Source organism: Crocodylus siamensis, chromosome 2 (assembly GCF_052110815.1).
Source record: "Crocodylus siamensis isolate JL-2025a chromosome 2, ASM5211081v1, whole genome shotgun sequence".
NCBI lineage: Eukaryota > Metazoa > Chordata > Crocodylia > Crocodylidae > Crocodylus > Crocodylus siamensis.
Window position 1 is genome coordinate 197,445,646 of NC_143396.1, and position 20,049 is coordinate 197,465,694.

A 20,049-nucleotide genomic window follows, 5' to 3' on the forward strand; every position below is an offset into this window, starting at 1 on the left:
CAGAAGGATTGGATATACAGCATGCCACTTAAGTCTGGACACTTGGTCTCTTGCCAGAGAGTAATTTAAATGTTTTTTATAGTAGCAGATAGTCTCACACTCCAGAAAAATCAAACTTCTGACTTTTTTCTTTTCAAATAAATAGGAAGTGAAAAAATCATTTAATTAAAAGATAGAAAACTTCAGTATTAACTTTTAAGTGTAGGTCAAGTACATAAGCTTGGGCATTAGTTTCAGCATAGCTTATATCTGTCATTAAAACAATAAATTTCACTTGTCCTAGTGACTTCCCTTAAGCTGTTTTCTTAAAATAGTATCGTTTTCAACCACTTATTTTCTACTTGGCATTTAACCCCAGGCACTGCAGATTCTAGGTCTCTACCACCAGTGCTTTTATTTAAAGTAACTTTTTAAATATTGTCCTGAACACTCTTGAAATGTTAGTCTGGGAAGTCCCAAAATAATGGTAGGGATTTCACATTTTCTACTTGCACTATTTACTAGTAGAAATAGAGAAGCAAACTAGTTGTACTCTAAAATTCACTCAGCACATCTGTAACTGTTGCTAAAATAAACCATCTTCCCTAGTGTTCCTGTTAGTATCCGCATCAGATGTAAACTTTCCCTGCTGCCGCCCCAACCCTGAAAAAGAAAAAACTAGTTCAAGCTGAGCTACACTATTCAGTGACTTCTATTTTCTGATCTCCTTATTCTTTCTGGTTGACACGGCCTCAGTTGGAGGTAGTGTCAAGAAATCCTGACTGGCTCCTGGTAGTGATGCCATTCTCTTGTAATGTTTCCAAAAGTACGTCTAAATGAATTCACATTTTCCAGGGAAGCTTAAATTTTGCTGACTGGTTTGTGCTTGAAGATAATTGGTCTTTTCCTCATTCCAAAGCTGTTGATGAAGCTATAAGAATAATTACTGGAGGCCTGCCTGACCTAACTGTAGAAGGTAATGGACCTGTGGAAAATAATGCCATGCTCAATAAAGCTGTCAAGAGACCAAATGAAGATTCTGATGATGAAGAGGAGAAAGGATCCGTGGTTCCTCCTGTACATGACATTTACAGAGCACGACAGCAAAAGAGAATCCGGTGAAACAAGTTTAAAATCCTACTGCAAGAAAAGGACTGAGAGAATTTTTTGCCTCTGAAGTCAAATGTTTAAAGGGACATCAGTTTTTAACAGATATCTTGGAGCGGAGGTTTGTTACTGAGGTGCCTCTTATACCATAAGTTTCTTGGACAGACGAGTCTTAGAATGCTGAACAGATCTGTGCTCTGAACAAAAATTAGGTTTTCAAAAAAAAAGTGCAAAATGTCCAACTTGCATTTAGTTCCTCTTCAAGTGTGTTCACATCTACCACTTGAAATCTTGTGGGGTTTCAACAGTTTTATTTTAAAAACTGGATGGCTTATAATTGTGAAACATTTTTAATTCACATTTTCTGGAAAACAGTTGTTCTCAGTTTGCTCATGTAGTGTCCTGCCTTATTGTTTGTTTTTATTTATGGCAGAATGTACGGAATCTGTTTTGTAGTTTAAAATGGAAAAACATTCCTTTAAAATAAAAGGATATCAATAACTTCATGCCTCATTCAGGTTTTATTTCATACACAAAAGCTAGTTTGTTTGTTTTTTTTGGTTTTGTTTTTAAACATTGCTCAGCCAAAGCCACTTCAAAAAGGATGTTAGCAATAAGCCTTTCAGGGAAACCAATCATATCATACATATCTCAGAAGTTTAACTGTCCAGTACCCTTCAAGAACACTGTGATAATATCATTTAAACACAAAGGAAAATGTACATATATGTAGTCCTGATCCTCAAGTTCAGCAGAGCAAAGGTAGCAACTTTATGAAACAGCACAGATAGATCAGCCAAATTCTGACCTCTTGTGGTCAGCTGAGTGTAGCATTGCCATTGTCAGTCAGCAAAATTATTAGAAAGTTGATTTGCTATGTGGGTTCCAATTTAGCTTGCCAGCTGTTATCACTTGAGGAAGAGAACATGGAGTGATAAATTGAGATGCATTATGGAATTTACTAGCTACTACTAAATATAAGACATGTGAAAAAGTTGCTGTAATCACTTTGTAGGATCTGCTTGGCCTACAAAAACCCCAAAGTCAGTAGTTCTTACTTGGTACAAAATCCTCTATTGAACAAGCCATCTTGCTGACTAAGGCTACATTTCCTATTCCTGACAATTTATGAAGCGTCAAACTTCATAACTAAGCTTTCAGAACAGGAACAAAATACAATGTACTATACTGAACATGTGAACAACATGCAGAAGCAAGGCTTGGTGTCACAATAAGCAGAAGCTAGTACTCATGAATATCTGCATTTTTGTGGCTTTGCAGGGGAGGAGAAAGCAGCCTCCTAGATAAAGGAAGTGTATTTTTATCTACTGGCACACCAGTCATCCAGGATTTGTACTTAAAATTCCTTTTCATAGTTGTATTTATTCATATCGACCATTACTACCAACTTTTCTTATAAGCAAGACCATTTCAATGCTATTCTTAGCATTACCATGGGTCTCTAGAATAAGTGCTCAGATCTCTCACAGTGACACATGCAGAATGGGAATTGAAACAGAATGGAGCTTGCATATTAGAGTAAGCAACTATTTATTCCAATGTATTTTTCTGGATGTAAAACATAAGCTTGGAACACTACACAGGGATTTCATACCAGTATACAGGGGGGAAAAAAAGCTCAACTCCAAGGCAGAAGTGCCAGTTTTTACTTGCATCAAGCAAGGTGGGGTAGGTCCTGTCTGGTATTTAAGATCTTTGAACAACTGCAAAGTCAACGGTTACTCAAACCTGTTCCTTCCTCACCTGGACTCTTGGGTCAGGATTTCAAAACTTGATGCTTAAGTTTTAGATTCTTTACATGCATATTTAGATTTCTGTAGAAGTGACTTCATGTGCACAAGTGCTGAGCATGGAGCAGCTCCAAAGCATAGAATTTAGAACCCATTAACCTCTAGTTTGTTTCTTCCCTTCAGTCATCACTGAAAAGGGCAAAATAGCCCATGGTTTGGAAGCTAACACAATTTAGCACTTCTAAAACTAGGCTAATAACAGCCTGGGAACAGGCTCAAGAGAGTCCTAGTTGGTTTCTTAAGGTTCTTTTTTTCACATTAACTTGTACTTTTGAGGCCTTAATTCAATTCCACATAAAAATAAATTTAGTGCTATTACTGTAAAGCAGCATAAGATGTCTTTCCAGAAGGCAGTGATACAAACAGTCAGTTACCACCAAGCATGTCTCAGCTAAAATATACTTGCTTAAACTCGAACACCAATCCATGTTTGTGCAAATGTTCTTAAAAAAACCCAACCAAACTGCTTTAATACTGAAAAACAAGTTAAAGGAGCTACTATTGTACCCATTATGGCTTTCACAAACTAACAAATGTGTTTTCTTCATTAGCATTAATGAGTTATTGTGCATGGGCATAAAAACTGCAGGTAAGTATGAATTTGAAATATGAATTCTAGGAGGTGTTCAAGCACAGATATTCTTCACTTCCACTATTTTATTAAGTCACCCTCATCATTATGAAGCCATGGTTTTGTTTGCTGCAAGTGTCCTTCAAGCTCTTTGCTGCTTTTGCCATTGTAACATTTGTCATACCCCTATTTTTCAGTCATTAAAATTATCTCCATTCTGGATTTAACAGGCTATTAATTTAGCAGTTACATTTTATTAGATTCCTTCCTAAACATATCATCAAAAGAAAAAGTGCCTTGAAACACTATGAAGAAATATAGTTGATTGTTTAGGATAGGCCAAGGGTGCCCAGCTAGAAACAGTGGGACAAAACTGACTGCAGAAAGTCTTGCAAAAAAAGTAGGAGGCTTATAGGTTAAAGGAATTCACAACCAGATTGACCAATCATCTTAACATGCTGGAGGTTCAAATCTAGAACTGACTGTGGGGAGATGATGACACCCATTTACAGTCCAATTGTTATGCTAATTACAACTCTGGACATCAATTGTTATCTGGTTCAAAATCTCCTCAGTCTCCTCTTGGCCTGGCCCTTCAGATCCCTCTCCCTGTACGACCATCTTCCATCCTTCCCCTTCCTTTTACCCACACCATTCAATTTCTTCCTTACCTCACACTAACCCCACGCTTCTGCCCCCCACCCCCAAGGAATACAAAAATGAATGTAGCAGCACTAGAAAGATGTACCCATAGCCCTGATAACCTTACTCATGTATCCTTTTTAAAGATTGTAACCCTCACATCTGCTTTTGAATAAAACACAGCTCAAGTGATTTCAAGAGTAAATGACAACTTTGGGTAATACCAAAATAAAAAAAAACAATTAAAAAAAGGTACACATTTAAAATCACATTAAATAGAATAGTAAAAGTCAAGCAGTTTGTTTTCTAACCTTCACTCTTTTTTAACAAGCTGGTGAGGTGTTAAGTTATATAGACAAGTTATTAACAAAAACACACACACACGGAGCTACAACAGCATTATGGACTACTGCACTTCTAGAGCAGCGTTTGTATTGTAAAAGGTTGGAAGCATCCACTATGAAAAGACAAGACTTAAGATTACAGCCTGATATGCAAAGGTATGGAGAACAATAGTATCAAACACTTGAGGAAGACAGTAAGGAACTTGCTTCTCTAGAGTACTTTATATTTTCCTTACGCAAAATTTGTAAACACAGACAATACGAAAAATTACTAGACAAACAAAATTACAGTTTTCACCTTTTCTCCTTAACCACAAGCTAAAAAACCTTTAACTATAACAATAGAAAAATGTGGCCAAGAGACCTCTGACACAGAAAAACTGTTTGTTATTGATGCAATTATTTTTAAATCATAAAATGAGGAAATCTGTTTCACACTGGCACACAATCAAACAATACAGTCCTACATCCTCATCCTCAGAGCTGAAAGTTCCTGCAACCTTATCCCCCTGCTCAAACTGTAGGAACTACTGCCATTTCAAAATGTCAAAAGAAATGGAAGCACTGGTATACATGATGTACGTACATCCCATTCAAACTACAGTGATTGACTAAAGAAAGAATAAAATTGACAGAGTAATTAGCACTTAAAAACAGGCCTCATTTTAATTTCTTTGTTTTAGAATACATCAGGACTTGTCAATGTTTTGGGCAGAGTCCCAAAAACATTTGCAACCTCAACTTGTAAGATGTTGGCATGCCAGGGGTGAAGGGCAGGGAAGCTCAGAAGCCCAATCCTTGTGGGAGCACAGACCTGGCCCCTTCCCCGCCATCCATCCCAAGGTGCATGTGCCAAGCAAAATGCCTCTGTGTGCCATGCTCTGGCACCTGTGCTGGGGGTTGCCTACCCCTGGAATATATTCTATTTTATTGAGGCCCCCAGTTTACGAATAGGCACCAGGCTATTACTTTTGCCCATGGGTAGATCACCTTATAGTAACCAAGATGCCACTTCTAGAACCACTTCTTACCCAAAGCCTCCTGGGCAGTATCAGCTGAAGACCACTTCAGTTTTCCTTCTAACTCATCACTACTGTGCAGTAGTGTCATGTGCCAGGAAGCATGATGTGATGCTACTGTGCAGTAGCAATGAGCTACTATGCTGTCAGCATCATGAAAAAGCCATTTGGCATCACTAATGCACAGTACTCTGGTACTGCACAGTCATTTAGTTGTTTATACAAGTACTAAATAAATGACTGCAGTAATGACTACACAGTCAGCATCTTGTGTGGATGCAACCACTGCCCTAAATCTAAGATTTACTTAGTTCTCAAAGAAAAAAAATTACTTTTCATGCTGTTGAACCACTAAGATCAGAACACCTTCAGAGGACACTCATTTGAGAGATTAAGTAACTAGATAATTTCTCAAGGAACTACAAATGTTTTTGAGTTCAAGAACTTCTCTATAAAAACTGGAAAACAAAATACCAAATATTCTCACATTAATTCAAATTAACTTAAAAAATAGCTCATTTCCTTCTATACACATAAAATTACCATTACCAAAATTTTATTGATATGTTCTGAATTTCATTAGTATTTCTGAAGCTATGAGCATAAGTCTTCACTTACGTCACAATTTAAAAAACAAGTAGTTTCCTTCAGCCTAAAATTCAAATGGTGAAGCCTTTATCCATCTTCTAAAAACATTACATTTAACTTTTTAAAATAAGTAATTTACATAAAAAGGAATAAACTATCAGCAACAGAAAGGCAAGAAGTGCCAGTCTTATCAAAACAGTTTTCTCTCTGCCCTTCTGAAATCTTTACAATAAATAAATACAGTTGCAATCTTACAGATTGCCACCTTTGTAAATACTGTACAAAGAGGACAGTTACCCGATATCCAGAAAATTCACTACAAAAATATAATTATATAATGTTTTTGGTAATGCATTTGCAGGTAGAGAGGAAAACGTGATAGAAAAAATGCAATTAGCAGAAAGACTAGTAGCTTTCAAATACAAAATATAATATTACAGTAAAGTGCTGCGTTTGGCTTTGCTCTTGATTAGTTAGCCAAGTTTCTCACATCTGGAATTTTATGTTTGTTAAATTGTTATGTTTGTCAGTTGTTACTATAAGATTTCTTGAGGCCAAATCACTCAAACTTGGAAGAGACCTTTGCTAATCTGCTTTACATCAATGCACATACTAACTTTGTGATAAAGTAGAGAGTTTGGACACCTAAAAATCAGCCATTTAAGATGCCATTTGATTGCAAAATTATCACCTTATCTAGCAACTGCTCAGTTTCTGAAAACTGCAAAAAAAAATACAGATCATTAGTCTGGCATACCTAAAGATTCATCTGTTTTCACTTCAGAGCACCTTTCTCCTTCAGAATAAGCCAGTGTTACTCAGTTAAAGAAAAAAAAATTAAATGGAAAGCTGTTTTCCAGAGCAAAGTTAGGTGCAACATTTCAATAGAAGACAAAACTAACACTGTCTAAGAAGCATATGAACAGGTATTATGACTTTTCTGACTTCCCTAATAGTCGAGATTCTTCCTTATCCAGTATTTTGCTGAGAACAGTGTCATAGTAAGGGCTGAAGACCATCTTGTTATAATTGACAAGGCGAACGTATTTGACAGCAATTTCTTCCAGCTCCTTCTGAATAGGGCCGAGTCCACCTGGAATGGCAGGTAAAAACTTCTGGTGACTCGAAACAAGATAACTCTCCAGGAATGTTTGGATTCGAGAATCTGGAAAAGGGTAAGAAAAGGAGCAAGGTTTTAAAAAAGTCTCAGAAGAAATAAGTTATCTTCCTACATGGGGGGCAGGAAAAAGAGGAGATTCAAACATGGTAAGCACACATTTTGAGATCAGTCTGCAAGAAAATTTCAATCTAGAAATTCCTTTGTGCACAGACTGCCAACCATGCTAAGCTGTATTATGTTATACCAGGGGTTGGCAACTCCTAGTATGTGTGCACGTGAGGCCATTTTGCTCAGCATAACACAGCCAGCCCAGGCTCAGGGCAGCTACTGCCAGCCATGGAAACCAGGCTGCTCACAGCAGGCAGTAGGGAGGCTACAAGTCTTGCTGCAAGCAGCCTGGGCTCCACAGCAGGCAGCAGCTGCACAGAGCCTGGGCTGGCTGTGGCAGGCAGCCAGGAGGCTGCAGACAGCTGCACCAGGCTCCAGAACCCTGGCTGGGCTCCACAGGAGTCTGAGGGTGCATGGCTAGGAAGCTGCCTGGGACATTGCAACCCGTCCCTCCCACCCTGCACCACGTGCCCCAAGACAAGCATGCAGCTGCCACCACCATGGAGATGGTGATGGGGCCTCAGTGCAGCTGTTTGCAGACATCTAGCTGCCTGCTGCAGACGCCCAGAGTCCAGGTGGACCGTGACAAGCAGCAGCACATGTGCTCTGGGGAGGATGGTGGGCGAGGGGCTGGAGTTATGCTATCCCAGACCCCTTCCTGGCCACACACCCTGAGGTGCAGCTGCCACCACCACAGAGCTCAGCCAGGGCTCCAGAGCTCAGTTCAGCTGTTTGCAGCCTCCAGCTACCTACTACAGCCACCTGGGCTCTGAGCAGCTGCAGCAGGCAGGCTGCAAACAGTTGCACTAGCGTCTGGAGCTCCAGCACCAACACTGACAGCGACAGCCACATGTACACCTTTGGGCACACAGTGGAAAAGGGGCTGGGGCAGCACAACTGTCCCCCCCCCCACCGTCTGCCTAAAAGGTGCATGTGCACTCACTGCCAGCAACAAGGATCAGGCCTCTCATGGCTCTCCCACTGTCTACCTCTGGCATGTTGAGTCAAGGTGTGGGCTGGGGTGTTTTTGGTCAAAAGTGTTGCTGACCCTGTGTTATACTGTCTAAAAAACGATCAGAGCTCAGCAGTTACTACACATCACACAGTATCCAAAGCTAACTTGGTGACATAACTGCACAGCTCAGTGGGGCACTGTTAAAATCAAGTGAACCAGGTTCCAAAGGTGATCGCTGAAGTCCTGCAGCTGAAATTTGGGAAATGATATTTGAATATTTTGGCCTGATTTCCAGAAGTGCTTACAGGTCTGAAGTCAAATCAGCTGCGAGTTTAGGATGCAGCCAGAGCCAGCAGAAAGAACCAAGTGCCTGTCTTAATAAATAGCCAATACGTAAGCAATGCCAAAACATTTTAATAACCTGGTTTGTTAGTAGCATAAGAAAGGAGGATGGTTAGAACACAACCCATGCCCTCCAACCATACCTATCAGCTTGCATATGGTGTTGTCAGGATTTGCCACTGCCTGGATCTGTCCTTTAAGTACAGTCTCTTTCTCAGTTGTGAATGGTGTAAACCCATGATGGGAAAGACAGCTATTGACTTCAGCACACACCTTCTCACCAATAGTAGCCAACGCATCACCCAAGTTAAAGGAGCTAAAGAGAGGGCAGAGGATTAAAACATTCTTTAGGGATTATATATTATTCATTTTATATGCTGTCCAATTAAATTGTTATGAGTTGCCAATATGGTAACAAAAAATTTCTCTCACAAGTGCATATGGCAATCATTCTATACCCGCAAGCATCTTAATAGACATATACAAAAAAACTATTTTGTAAAGGGCACATGAGGACCAGTCCAAGCTATGAAGCACAGTATAGTATAAGCCCACATAATCTAAATTTTGTTTGGAGCCAAGTAACAACAAAAGCATTTTTGGGTCCAAGTGAACAATACCACTGAACAACATCTACCTTCCTTGGAGAACAGAGTTTAGCTATTAGGTAAGGACATGTGTAAAGTCCTGCTAATACAGGGGAAAAGACTTGCAAGGGTGCAGAAAAAGACCATAATCTGAATGAGCCAGGAATGTGTTCCTGTTGCAAACAAGGCCAACCGCATACTGGCCTGTATTAATAGGAGTTAATCTTGCAAGTCAAAGCAAGTAATTCTCCTGTTCTGTCTTGCACTGGTGAGACCTCACCTGGAATACTGTACCGAGTTCTAGAAAGTGTAGTGGAGAGCAAAAAAATTATTAAAGGCCTGTGAAACTTGATTCATGAGGAAACCCTGAAAGAACTGGGATTATTTAGTCTAGAGAAGGGCAGACTGGGCGGGGGAGGGGTGTCAAGATCGATAACAGATTTCAATGACTCAAAGTATGGTTATATGGAAGAGAGAGACAGACTAATGATCTTAAATTGCAGCAAGTGAAATTCGGGTTAGATAATCAGGAGGAACAGGCTCACTATGACAGTGGTTAAAACACTGGAACAGGCTACCTACAGAAGTGGTAGAATCTATATCCTTGGAAGTTTTTACAAGCAGATTAAACAGGCACTTGACTAACATGAACTAGATGACTTGAACAGGGGGGTTAACTAGGTGACCTTCTGAGGTCCCTTCCAGCCCTACTTTTCTACAATTCTGTAAGCAATTCAGATACTCACGGAAGGTGCATGCCTGCCAGCAGCACCTTTACAATAGTTTTAATTTTGTCAGCAAATCCTGGCAGACCAGAGAGTGCTGTGCCTGCTGCATTGAACGTGACCAGGAGGACAGCTCCAATCAAGATGAGCTGTTCCAGCTCCAGCTGCATTTCCTGAAAACGGGATTGGTCCATTAACATCGTCTGCAAAGAAATTTACAAAATGGAGTGTAAGATATTGGGCCAACAATTAAGTACGCTGAAAAAAACCCAAACAATTATACCAAATGCAATGGTGTAATGTGGATGGCTCTGAAACCCAAATTCCTCCAGAATTTTCATTTCCATTTGATTGGACAGCAGTACCAAAGTAACAACAAAAGCATTTTCAGGGGAATCCAGCATGGAGAGCTCTACAAGTAGCATGCCTAGAAGCCCAAACAGGAAGTATTAGTATTAATAGAGGATCTCTCAGCCCATTGCATGACATTTCCAAACATACTCTTCAAAATTTGGTCTTCTAGGGCCTTTGTACATGCCACAAAATGGGCCTTTAAAGTGTCTTAAATGCTCTTTTGCATTATTGCAAAAAAAATGGTATTACTGTTTGCATATTTGGCGGCGCACCAAAGTCATTTATAATGGAGTATGTAGAAAGATAGAATACCTCCAATGTGTTTTAATTTGCTACCTAACGAAGTGGAACAGTGCACGGGGCACTGGAAGCCAATGTGCTTGGGGTTTGGCAGGCCCCACACAGCTCAGCGACTGTGGGACCCAGCAGCAGCCCATGCAGGCAGGTTCCACTGAAGAAAAAAAAGCGACAAGCCTGATCTTTTTTTTCCTCCCTCTCTCTGGAGCATGCCTGAGCTGTGCAGGTGCCACCTAGGGAGCCCCTATGCAGCTCTGGGACTGTTTGGCACACCAGCTGCTCCCCACCTCCCCCCCAGCCAAAGAGGCAGGTAAGGATTGGGCCCCCACCCCCACCATGGGGGTTTAAGCTCAGTTTAATTCTCCCTATATTGATGCGGTGTTTTTAAAAACCTACTGTTTCAATTTAGGGAGGACTGAACTGATTTCAACCCCCATGGCATGTACAAGCAGCCCTAGGAAACAACACAATTCAACTGTACACGTTTTTCTACCTTCAAAAGCAAAAATGGCCAAGCTTCACAATCAAAACAATCTCATCTGAAAGTTTGTCCATCACTGTGCCTGGTGCCAGATACTTCCAAAAAACATGCAAGAAATGCTATATTGAAAAGGACTGGAGCAAGAGCAGGCCAGAAACAAGGTGCTTTGGCAGGTGTGTGGAGGCTTCAGTCCCCCTCATTTTGAGTACTATATTTATTAACAAAACTGAAGTTTCACAAAAATATTTCATCACTGTATTTCTGAGTCTATTACAAATGGGTATTTTTTTTTCTTTTTATCTTAAAGAAGAAAATTAAATTACTTATTAGTGACTGATGATGCTGTCTCACTTGTGGGCATCTCACAACTTGAGTCTTTGATCCAACTTCCTGCCTTAGCTATACACAGAGTTTGTGCTCTCCCTACAACTCACCACCCCTCGAATATCTTTGCCCCATGCCAAAGGGCTAAAGAGTGGTGAGCACTTCCTGCTCCTTAGATTCACTGCAACTACAGGAGTCCTTGCCTGCATGTACACAAATGCCAGGAGCTTGTGGAATAAGCAGGAAGAACTTGTCCTCCTGCTTAAACACAAATAATTACAACATCATAGGGATAATGGAGACCTGGTGGGACTCCACCCATGACTGGACCACAGGTATAGATGGCTATACCTTGTACAGGAGAAAGCGAATAGATAAAGAGGGCGGGGGTGTAGCTCTGTATGTTAAGGAAAACTATGCGTCCCTGCAAGCTGATGTTGGTGACCAGGGTGGACGACTGGAGATTCTCTGGGTTAAAATCCGTGGAGAACACGGCACAGGTCTACTACAGACCTCCCACCCAAAGTGAAGAGCTTGACCAGGAGTTTGCCTGGGAACTGGCTGAGGCCACATGCTCCAGGGACCATGGTTGTCATGGGTGACTTCAATTACCCGAACATCTCATGGATCATTTAGCAAAATCCGAGCAGGTCGCAAAGCTTCCTCTTGTGTGTGGATGACCTCTACCCAACTCAAGAAGTCTATGGGCCAACGAGAAGTAAAGCGCTGCTCAACATGGTACTGGCTACTGGGGATGACCTAAAAATCAGCAACCTAGTGACTGAAGGGAAGCTGGGTGACAGCGACGACGAGCTGATCACCTTCACCATCTGTCGTAAAGCTGGCAAGTCAGTCAGCAACACTGAAGTCCTTGACTTCAGGAAAGCCGACTTTGACAAGCTCAGGAAGCTGGTCAGTAAGGCCCTAAGGGACCATGACCCCAGGGGGAGGGGAGTCCAGGAAGAGTGGTTGTTCCTCAAGGGAGCCATCCTCAAAAGCACAAGCTAATTCAATTCCATCTTGAAGGAAAGGCAGCAGGAGAGCACAGCAGCCCCCCTGGCTCTCCAGGGATCTAGCAGATCTCCTGAGGCTAAAAAGTCCTAAAAAAGATGGAGGATGGGATTCACCACCAAGGAGGAATATTCTGCACTGGTCCGGTCCTGCAGGGAGCAAGCCAGGAAAGCCAAGGCTGCAACTGAACTCCAGCTAGCTTCGAGCATCAAGGACAATAAAAAGTCCTTTTTCAGATGATATGTGGGGAGTTGAAGGAAAAGCAATGGCAACACTGGACCCCTGCTGAACCAGATGGGACAACTGACACCCAGGAAAAAGCCAACCTATTAAATGGGTACTTTGCATGGGTCTTTCATCAATCCCACAGGATACCCATGCCCGCTATGGGACAGGGAGGTCCGAATGAGGGAGATCCCCTGCCCTCCATTAATACTGACCTTGTGAAGGAACATCTTGAGAAGCTGGATAACTTCAAGTCAGCCGGCCCTGACAATCTACACTCCAGGGTACTCAAGGAGCTGACGAGCATCATAGCCCAGCCCCTGGCACGGATCTTTGAGACCTCCTGGCGCTCTGGTGAAGTGCCCGAGGACTGGAAGAAGGCCAATGTGGTGCCTATCTTCAAGAAAGGGAGGAAAGTGGATCCGGCAAACTATAGGCCCATCAGCCTGACTTCTATCCCAGGGAAGATCTTGGAAAAGTTTATTGAAGAGGCCATCCTTAATGGACTGGCTGACGTCAATATCCTGAGGGATAGCCAGCACGGGTTTGCTGCGGGTAGGTCTTGCTTGACCAATTTCATTTCCTTCTACGACCAGGTGACCTATCACCTGGACAAGACAGAAAAGATTGATGTCATATCTTAACTTCAAAAAAAGCCTTCAATCTGATATCCCATGGTCACCTTTTGGCAAAACTGACCAATTGTGGCCTTGGGTCCACCATGATCTGCTGGCTGGGGAATTGGCTCCATGGTTGGACCCAGAGGGTAGTAACTGATGGAAGTCAATCGTCACTGGCTCTGTGACCAGTGGGGTCCCTCAAAGCTCTGTCCTTGGACCCATAGTGTTCAACATCTTCATTAATGATGTGGACATTGGAGTCAGGAGCGGACTGGCCAAATTCACCGATGACACCAAACTCAGGGGCAAAGCATCCATGCCAGAAGACAGGAGGGCTATCCAGGCTGACCTGGACAGGTTCAGCAGATGGTCGGATGAGAACCTGATGGTGTTTAACACTGAAAAATGCAAGGTTCTCCACCTTCGGAGGAAAAACCTGCAGCATCCTTATAGGCCTGGCAGTGCTATGCTGGCTGGTACTACAGAAACAAGAGACTTGGGGGTCATCATTGACCACAAGATGAACATGAGCCTGCAATCCAATGCTGCGGCTAGTAAAGCAACCAAAACACTGGCTTGCATCCATAGATGCTTCTCAAGCAAATCCCAGGATGTCATTCTCCCCTTGTACTCGGCCTTGGTGAGGCCGCAGCTGGAATACGGCATCCAGTTTTGGCCCCACAATTCAAAAAGGATGTGGAGAAGCTTGAGGGAGTCCAGAGAAGAGCCATGCGCATGATCAGAGGTCAGGAAAAACAGACCGTACAATGATAGGCTGAGAGCCATGGGTCTCTTCAGCCTGGAAAAGTGCAGTCTTAGGGGTGACCTGATGGCCACCTACAAGTTTATCAGGGGTGACCACCAGTTTCTGTGGGAACGTTTGTTCACTAGAGCGCCCCAAGAGATGACAAGGTCGAATGGTCATAAACTACTGCAAGACCGTTTCATGCTGGACAGAAGGAAGAATTTCTTTACTGTTCAAGCCCCCAAAGTCTAGAATAGACTTCAGAGGTGGTTCAAGCACCTACACTGAACACCTTGAAGAGCAAATTGGATGCTTATCTTGCTATGATCCTATGACCCTGGCCGACTTCCTGCCCTTTGGGCGGGGGGGCTGGACTCGATCTTCTGAGGTCCCTTCCAGCCCTAATGTCTATGAAATCTATGCAACTCCAAGACAAAGGCTGAATGCAATGTGTAAAAATACATCTCAAAGAACTCCAGTTACTAGAAACTAACTTCCTTTTCTCTCTTAATTATCCACATGCACACACAGTCTCACTTATAGGTGATCCAAAGCGGTGCCCACATATCTAGAGGTGGGTCTCAGAGATTTTATATAAACAAATGGAAAACTGCCCTGCCAAATGTGGCATAGCACAGAGGTTTCTAGGATGGCATAAGGCTTAGTGTAGGTGTGAATGGAGCTCCAGGTAGCTACCTTGCTGATATCAGCTATGGGAAGAAAGGGTTCAAGAGAACTAGTCTAAGCTTTGGAGGAGTGAACCCACTTGGGCAATCTTTTAACACAATTTGACTAGACAGTCTCTGGGCTAAAACTGTTGTGCATTTATATCAATCAGCTATGGAAACAAATGCCCAAAAGGAACTTGAGGTAGGACCAAGATTTTCCAAAGAAGTCAAATCCCTTTAGACTCTGAGCAAATAAAAAGAAGTCTCAGTTCATGAGGAACATGGCTTTGGAAAGTAAATGCCAGCAGAGATCTTGTGACTCAAGTGAAACTCAAACTACTTTAGGTAGGAAGTTGGGATGGGTCAACAATCACCGTATCCAGTTAGAAAACAGCATGGGGAGCATCTGCTAGCAGGGCAGTCATTCCCCTAGTCAAGTCAATGGCAATCAAAAAGGCTGTTTTCAGAAAGCATGAGGTTATAGGCTCACACAGCAAATCCAGAAGTGAAGTTAATGACTTAGTTAATGAAGTTAATAACTCAGATAATGCCCTAAAATGGATTTGGAGACTAAGAGTGTGGCGAAGTGCCTACACAGAGATTTCAACAGCAGCATACAGGAGAAAGAAATTGAGGAATGAGACTATGAGCATTGTGCCGTGTCCCAGGTGCACAGGCCCCCTCCCCCCCCCAAGCTTAACAAGGCTAGGAAAGTCATTTTGAATAGAGTTCTTAGAAACACTGAAAAAAGTGTTAAGTTGTGCCTGAGAACAGGACTGGGGATTGTGGGACCTGGATTTAGTCAGTGCCAAATCCTCTCAGTGCTGCAATGGAAAGCTCCAGCTCTACCAAACAGCCTCCATGTTCCCCTCAAGAACAGAGGCGAGGCTGGCACCATGGAAGGCAGTATTGAAGAAAAGCAGCGGTACTGCATGCTAACTTCAAGCAACGACGTTTAGACCCAGACTTTTTAGTTGAGCGTGGAAGAGACAGTTTATTGAGACTTCTCTGGTGACTTGCAAGGTTCAGCAAGGGTCCCTGTTGGACCTCAAAATTTCAACCTCAGTTATCAAATATGCTTAACTAATAGCCTCTCCCAATACTTATATTGTTAGCTGCTGATAAATTTTATTTAGTGCTTGAATCAGGACCTCTTCAGGATATTAAAAAAGAGAAACAATAAAATCAGAAATAGTACAGCCAGGTATTTTCTGAAAACCAGCACTGAAACAACTGAGCTTCACAGCGACCTGACAGTGGCCATGAAGTCTTATGCTTTGGATAACATGGTAATAGCAAGAGCTGCTCACTGGTATTCCATGCTAGAGATCTATACCAAGCCAAGGCAAGAATGATACCTGAAGGACTTCAGAGCTGGATGCAACTGGAAAGTGTTGAATTGGATACTGAAGTCAGACTTCTCCAACAAAAGACATTTAAGCTTTAGCTACTTCTAAATTAAAAAAAGACCTGAATTTAGATGACTGACAGACAGAACACCTGTCTTAGATGTATACATCCTCCAGACAAGATAGCTGGAGGGTCTGTTGGAGTTGCTCACATTCAAACAATGAAGTGAAAAATTACAAACCAAGGCAGAGGTGCCCTTTGTCATTAAAGAAAGGGCAATGTGGGGGGGGGGGAAGATGGGGGTGAGAGGGGCGGGAGGAGCAGGTGAGGTGCGTATCTGCAGCCAGAAGGCCCCATCCCTCCTTTCAAGTGGGAGCACGGGATAGAGAGAACTTACAGAAGGAAGAGATAAAAACAAGCAGTACAGGCTTTGAAGGAGGAAAAAAAAGCCCCAAAAACCTCACATGGGTCAAAACCTGGCCAACAAAATGCTGAACCCCAACCAGGTGGTTGAGAGGAAGAGGAGAGCAAGAAGTACACACTGCCATTTATCCTCCTGGCATAGGGCCACGAAGGAAGGCAGGACTAAAATTCACTGTGCAGGTCTGGCTAAGGCAAAAAGCTTCCAACTGCAGACTTAGGGCATGAGACACACCCACAAGTTGAATGGGTGTTTGGATTATTTCTTTTTTTGAAGTTAAGAAAAAAAAAACCGACTGGTGTTTCTGTGTTTAAAGAATAATAAATTATCCATCAGAAATCACATGAAGACCTATTCACAGCCCAGTTGAGAATGTTACTTCTCTGAATTTTATACCTCAGAGTTGTAAGGAATTCCTGAGATGACCTATATTTTATGAATTAGAACCATCGCGGTGGTATTGCCAGCCTTGGCCATTTTCAAGGGGCCTAGGCCAAATTGCAGAAATGTGGCTAAGCAGAAGACCTGTTTGTGAGTGACCGTAGTGTGAACCTTTGCAGATGTGACACCTAGGTTGGTCAGCAAAGTAAAGGAAGTCAACCACATGTCTAACTAAATGCAATTAAACAAAGCACAAGGCCTGGAAAGAGACATTATAAAGGGAAAACCATACATTAAATAATCCAAAATATTAGTAGTACTGATTGATGTAACCAAATGTATTAGATGTTATTTTGCTATATTCTTGTTAAGATGCTTAGATAATTCATAAAAACAAAAAAACAGCCAGTCAAAGACAACAATGATCTACGGTAAAAAAGAAACAGGCCAGTGCTGAACAGCATTCCACAGTGGGGAAGGGAAGAAGATAAGAAACCCTCCCTTTTACTTTCCCAAGGATACAAATCCCAACTAACTGACACTTTCCAAATCCACAGTTCCAAAAGTTTGAGTGAAACAAAGACATTTAAATAAAGCCAATCAAAGATCATTGATTAGAATATTACAACTAACCATCCATACACATTGTCTATAGGCTGCTGGGAAACGTGGGGAACTCAAAGTCAGGAAGACCTACTACCAATCTGCATGCCACCTTTTTCCCCCTACTCGAGTCTGCCTCCCAGCCAGCATAGGTGAGAATCTATATCATGCTGTCACGGCTAGCAGATAAAAACAAACATTTATCCCAAAGTCTGTATTTTAAAGTGGAAGCAAATAAAAGGATTGGACTGTAAATCTGTTTCTGCCTTTTTTTTCCTTCTTTATTTTATTATCAGTAGCCTATTCACAAGTTACCTGGTCAGCAGGGTAACAATGGGGAAAAATGATCCACAGAGTTTCTCCTGGGTGGTTCCATTCCTAACTCAACATCAGTCAAACTAACTCGAGATTATAAAAGAATATAGCCTCACCATCTCTGAAAGCTGCAAGTTTAGCTCAAGTTCAGAGCTTTTGATTCAGAATCTTCCCAGCCATGGGAAAAACTACTCTATTCTTAAATAAGAGACCTAAAACAGACAGTTCGTCTACAACATTCTTAAACTCTGAGACACAAAGTGCATGGAGGCTCTACAGCATAAGCAATTAGAAACAGACAATCCCCCAGCATGAAACCATATGAAAGTGGTGGGAGTCACCCAGGAAGGACCCTTTGCATCATCTTTTCACTTTATGGCTACCGTAATTCACATATTGGAGCCTAGTTGACGGACCATTTTGCAACTGCATTTGAGAATTATACGTACACAGCAAATTCACAAGGAAATTCCTAAATGAACACTTGCCTTATAAAAGTGATCTGGAAGAACAAAAAGGCATTATGTGGGCTAGAACCGCACCTAGAGGACTCAGATCTGTGGCTCCACCATACTAGGCACCATGCATGCATGCACTAAGAGACGCAGCCCAGGGCTGGGCATCTTAATCAAAATGGACACTGGGGGCACATCCAGATGAGCGTGGCTTCATGGACTTCATAGACATCAGGGCTGGAAGGGACCTCAGAAGATCATCAAGTCCAGCCCCCGCCCAAAGGGCAGGAAGTCAGCTGGGATCATAGGATCCTAGCAAGATAAGCGTCCAATCTACTCTTGAAGGTGTTCAACGTAGGTGCTTGAACCACCTCTGATGGCAGGCTGTTCCAGACCTTGGGGGCTCGGACAGTAAGTTCTTCCTTATGTCCAGCCTGAAACAGTCTTGCAGGAGTTTATAACCATTTCACCTCGTCATCCCTTCGGGCGCTCTGGTGAACAAACATTCCCCCAGATCCCGGTGGTCATCCCTGATAAACTTATAGGTGGCCATCAGGTCACCCCTAAGACTGTGCTTTTCCAGGCTGAAGAGCCCCGTGGCTCTCAGCCTATCGTCATAAGGTCTGTTTTTCCTGACCTCTGATCATGCGCATGGCTCTTCTCTGGACTCTCTCAAGCTTCTCCACATCCTTTTTGAATTGTGGAGCCCAAAACCGGATGCCGTATTCCAGCTGCGGCCTCACCAAGGCCGAGTACAAGGGGAGAATGACGTCCCGGGATTTGCTTGAGAAACATCTATGGATGCAAGCCAGCGTTTTGGTTGCTTTATTAGCCGCAGCATTGGATTGCAGGCTCATGTTCATCTTGTGGTCAATGATGACCCCCAAGTCTTGTGTTTCTGTAGTACCAGCCAGCGTAGCACTGGTGAGTCTATAAAGATGCTGCAGGTTTTTCCTCCGAAGGGGGAGAACCTTCCATTTTTCGGTGTTAAAACACCATCAGGTTCTCGTCCACCCATATGCTGAGCCTGCCCAGGTCAGCTTGGATCACCCTCCTGTCTTTAGGTGTGGATGCTTTGCCCCAAAGTTTGGTGTCATGGTGAACTTGGCCAGTCTGCTTCTGACTCCAATGTCTACATCATAACTGAAGATGTTGAACACTATGGGTCCAAGGACAGAGCCTTGGGGGACCCCACTGGTCACAGGGCACCATGACGATTGACTTCCATCAATTACTACTCTCTGGGTCCGACCACAGAGCCAATTTCCCCAGCTAGCAGACTGTGGTGGATCCAAGGCCACAACTGGCCAGTTTTGCCAAGAGGTGATCATGGAATACCAGATCGAAGGCTTTTTTCAAGTTAAGGTATATGACATCAATCTCTCCTCCCTTGCCCACGTGATAGGTCACCTGGTCATAAAAGGAAATGAGATTGGCAAAGGAAGACCCACCCGCAACAAACCCGTGCTGGCTATCCCTTAGGATGTTGGTGTCGGCCAGTCCATTAAGGATGGCCTCTTTAATAAACTTTTCTAAGATCTTCTCTGGGATAGAAGTCAGGCTGATGGGCCTATAGTTTGCCAGATCCACTTTCTTTCCCTTCTTGAAGATAGGTATCACATTGGCCTTCTTCCAGTCTTCGGGCACTACACCAGAGTGCCAGGAGTTTTCAAAGATCCGTGCCAGAGGCCAAGCTATGATGCTTGTCAGCTCCTTGAGTACCCTGGGGCTGTGTGGGTTGTGACACCACAAACATGTCTCCAGGAGTCAAACACGCCCCCCCCAGAACAGCACATGCACAGGCAGTGCACATGGCTGAAAAGCAGAAGCACGGCTCCAGGCAGCCCAGCTCAGCTGCCAGCCAGGCTCCTCCTGGCAGGATCACCACAGCTGCAGCCCCG

At 42.9% G+C, this 20,049-nt stretch overlaps 2 protein-coding genes across 2 annotated transcripts in view; one reads left to right on the top strand and one right to left on the bottom strand.

Moving 5' to 3' along the window:
- CSTF3 (cleavage stimulation factor subunit 3) overlaps positions 1-1,587 on the top strand; it is a 78,776-nt gene extending 77,189 nt beyond the window's left edge. Inside the window, exon 21 of the mRNA XM_090032786.1 lies at positions 899-1,587. Within this exon, the coding sequence (XP_089888912.1) occupies positions 899-1,101 (203 nt within the window). The 3' untranslated portion in view covers positions 1,102-1,587. The remainder of the gene's footprint in view (positions 1-898) is intronic.
- A 1-nt stretch (position 1,588) lies between these two features.
- Positions 1,589-20,049, bottom strand: part of TCP11L1 (t-complex 11 like 1) — a 45,128-nt gene continuing 26,667 nt past the window's right edge. The window contains exons 8-10 of the mRNA XM_090032790.1: positions 9,920-10,101; positions 8,730-8,902; positions 1,589-7,226 (exon numbers count right to left, since the gene is read on the bottom strand). Coding sequence (XP_089888916.1) covers positions 6,991-7,226; positions 8,730-8,902; positions 9,920-10,101 — 591 coding nt within the window. The 3' untranslated portion in view covers positions 1,589-6,990. The remainder of the gene's footprint in view (positions 7,227-8,729; positions 8,903-9,919; positions 10,102-20,049) is intronic.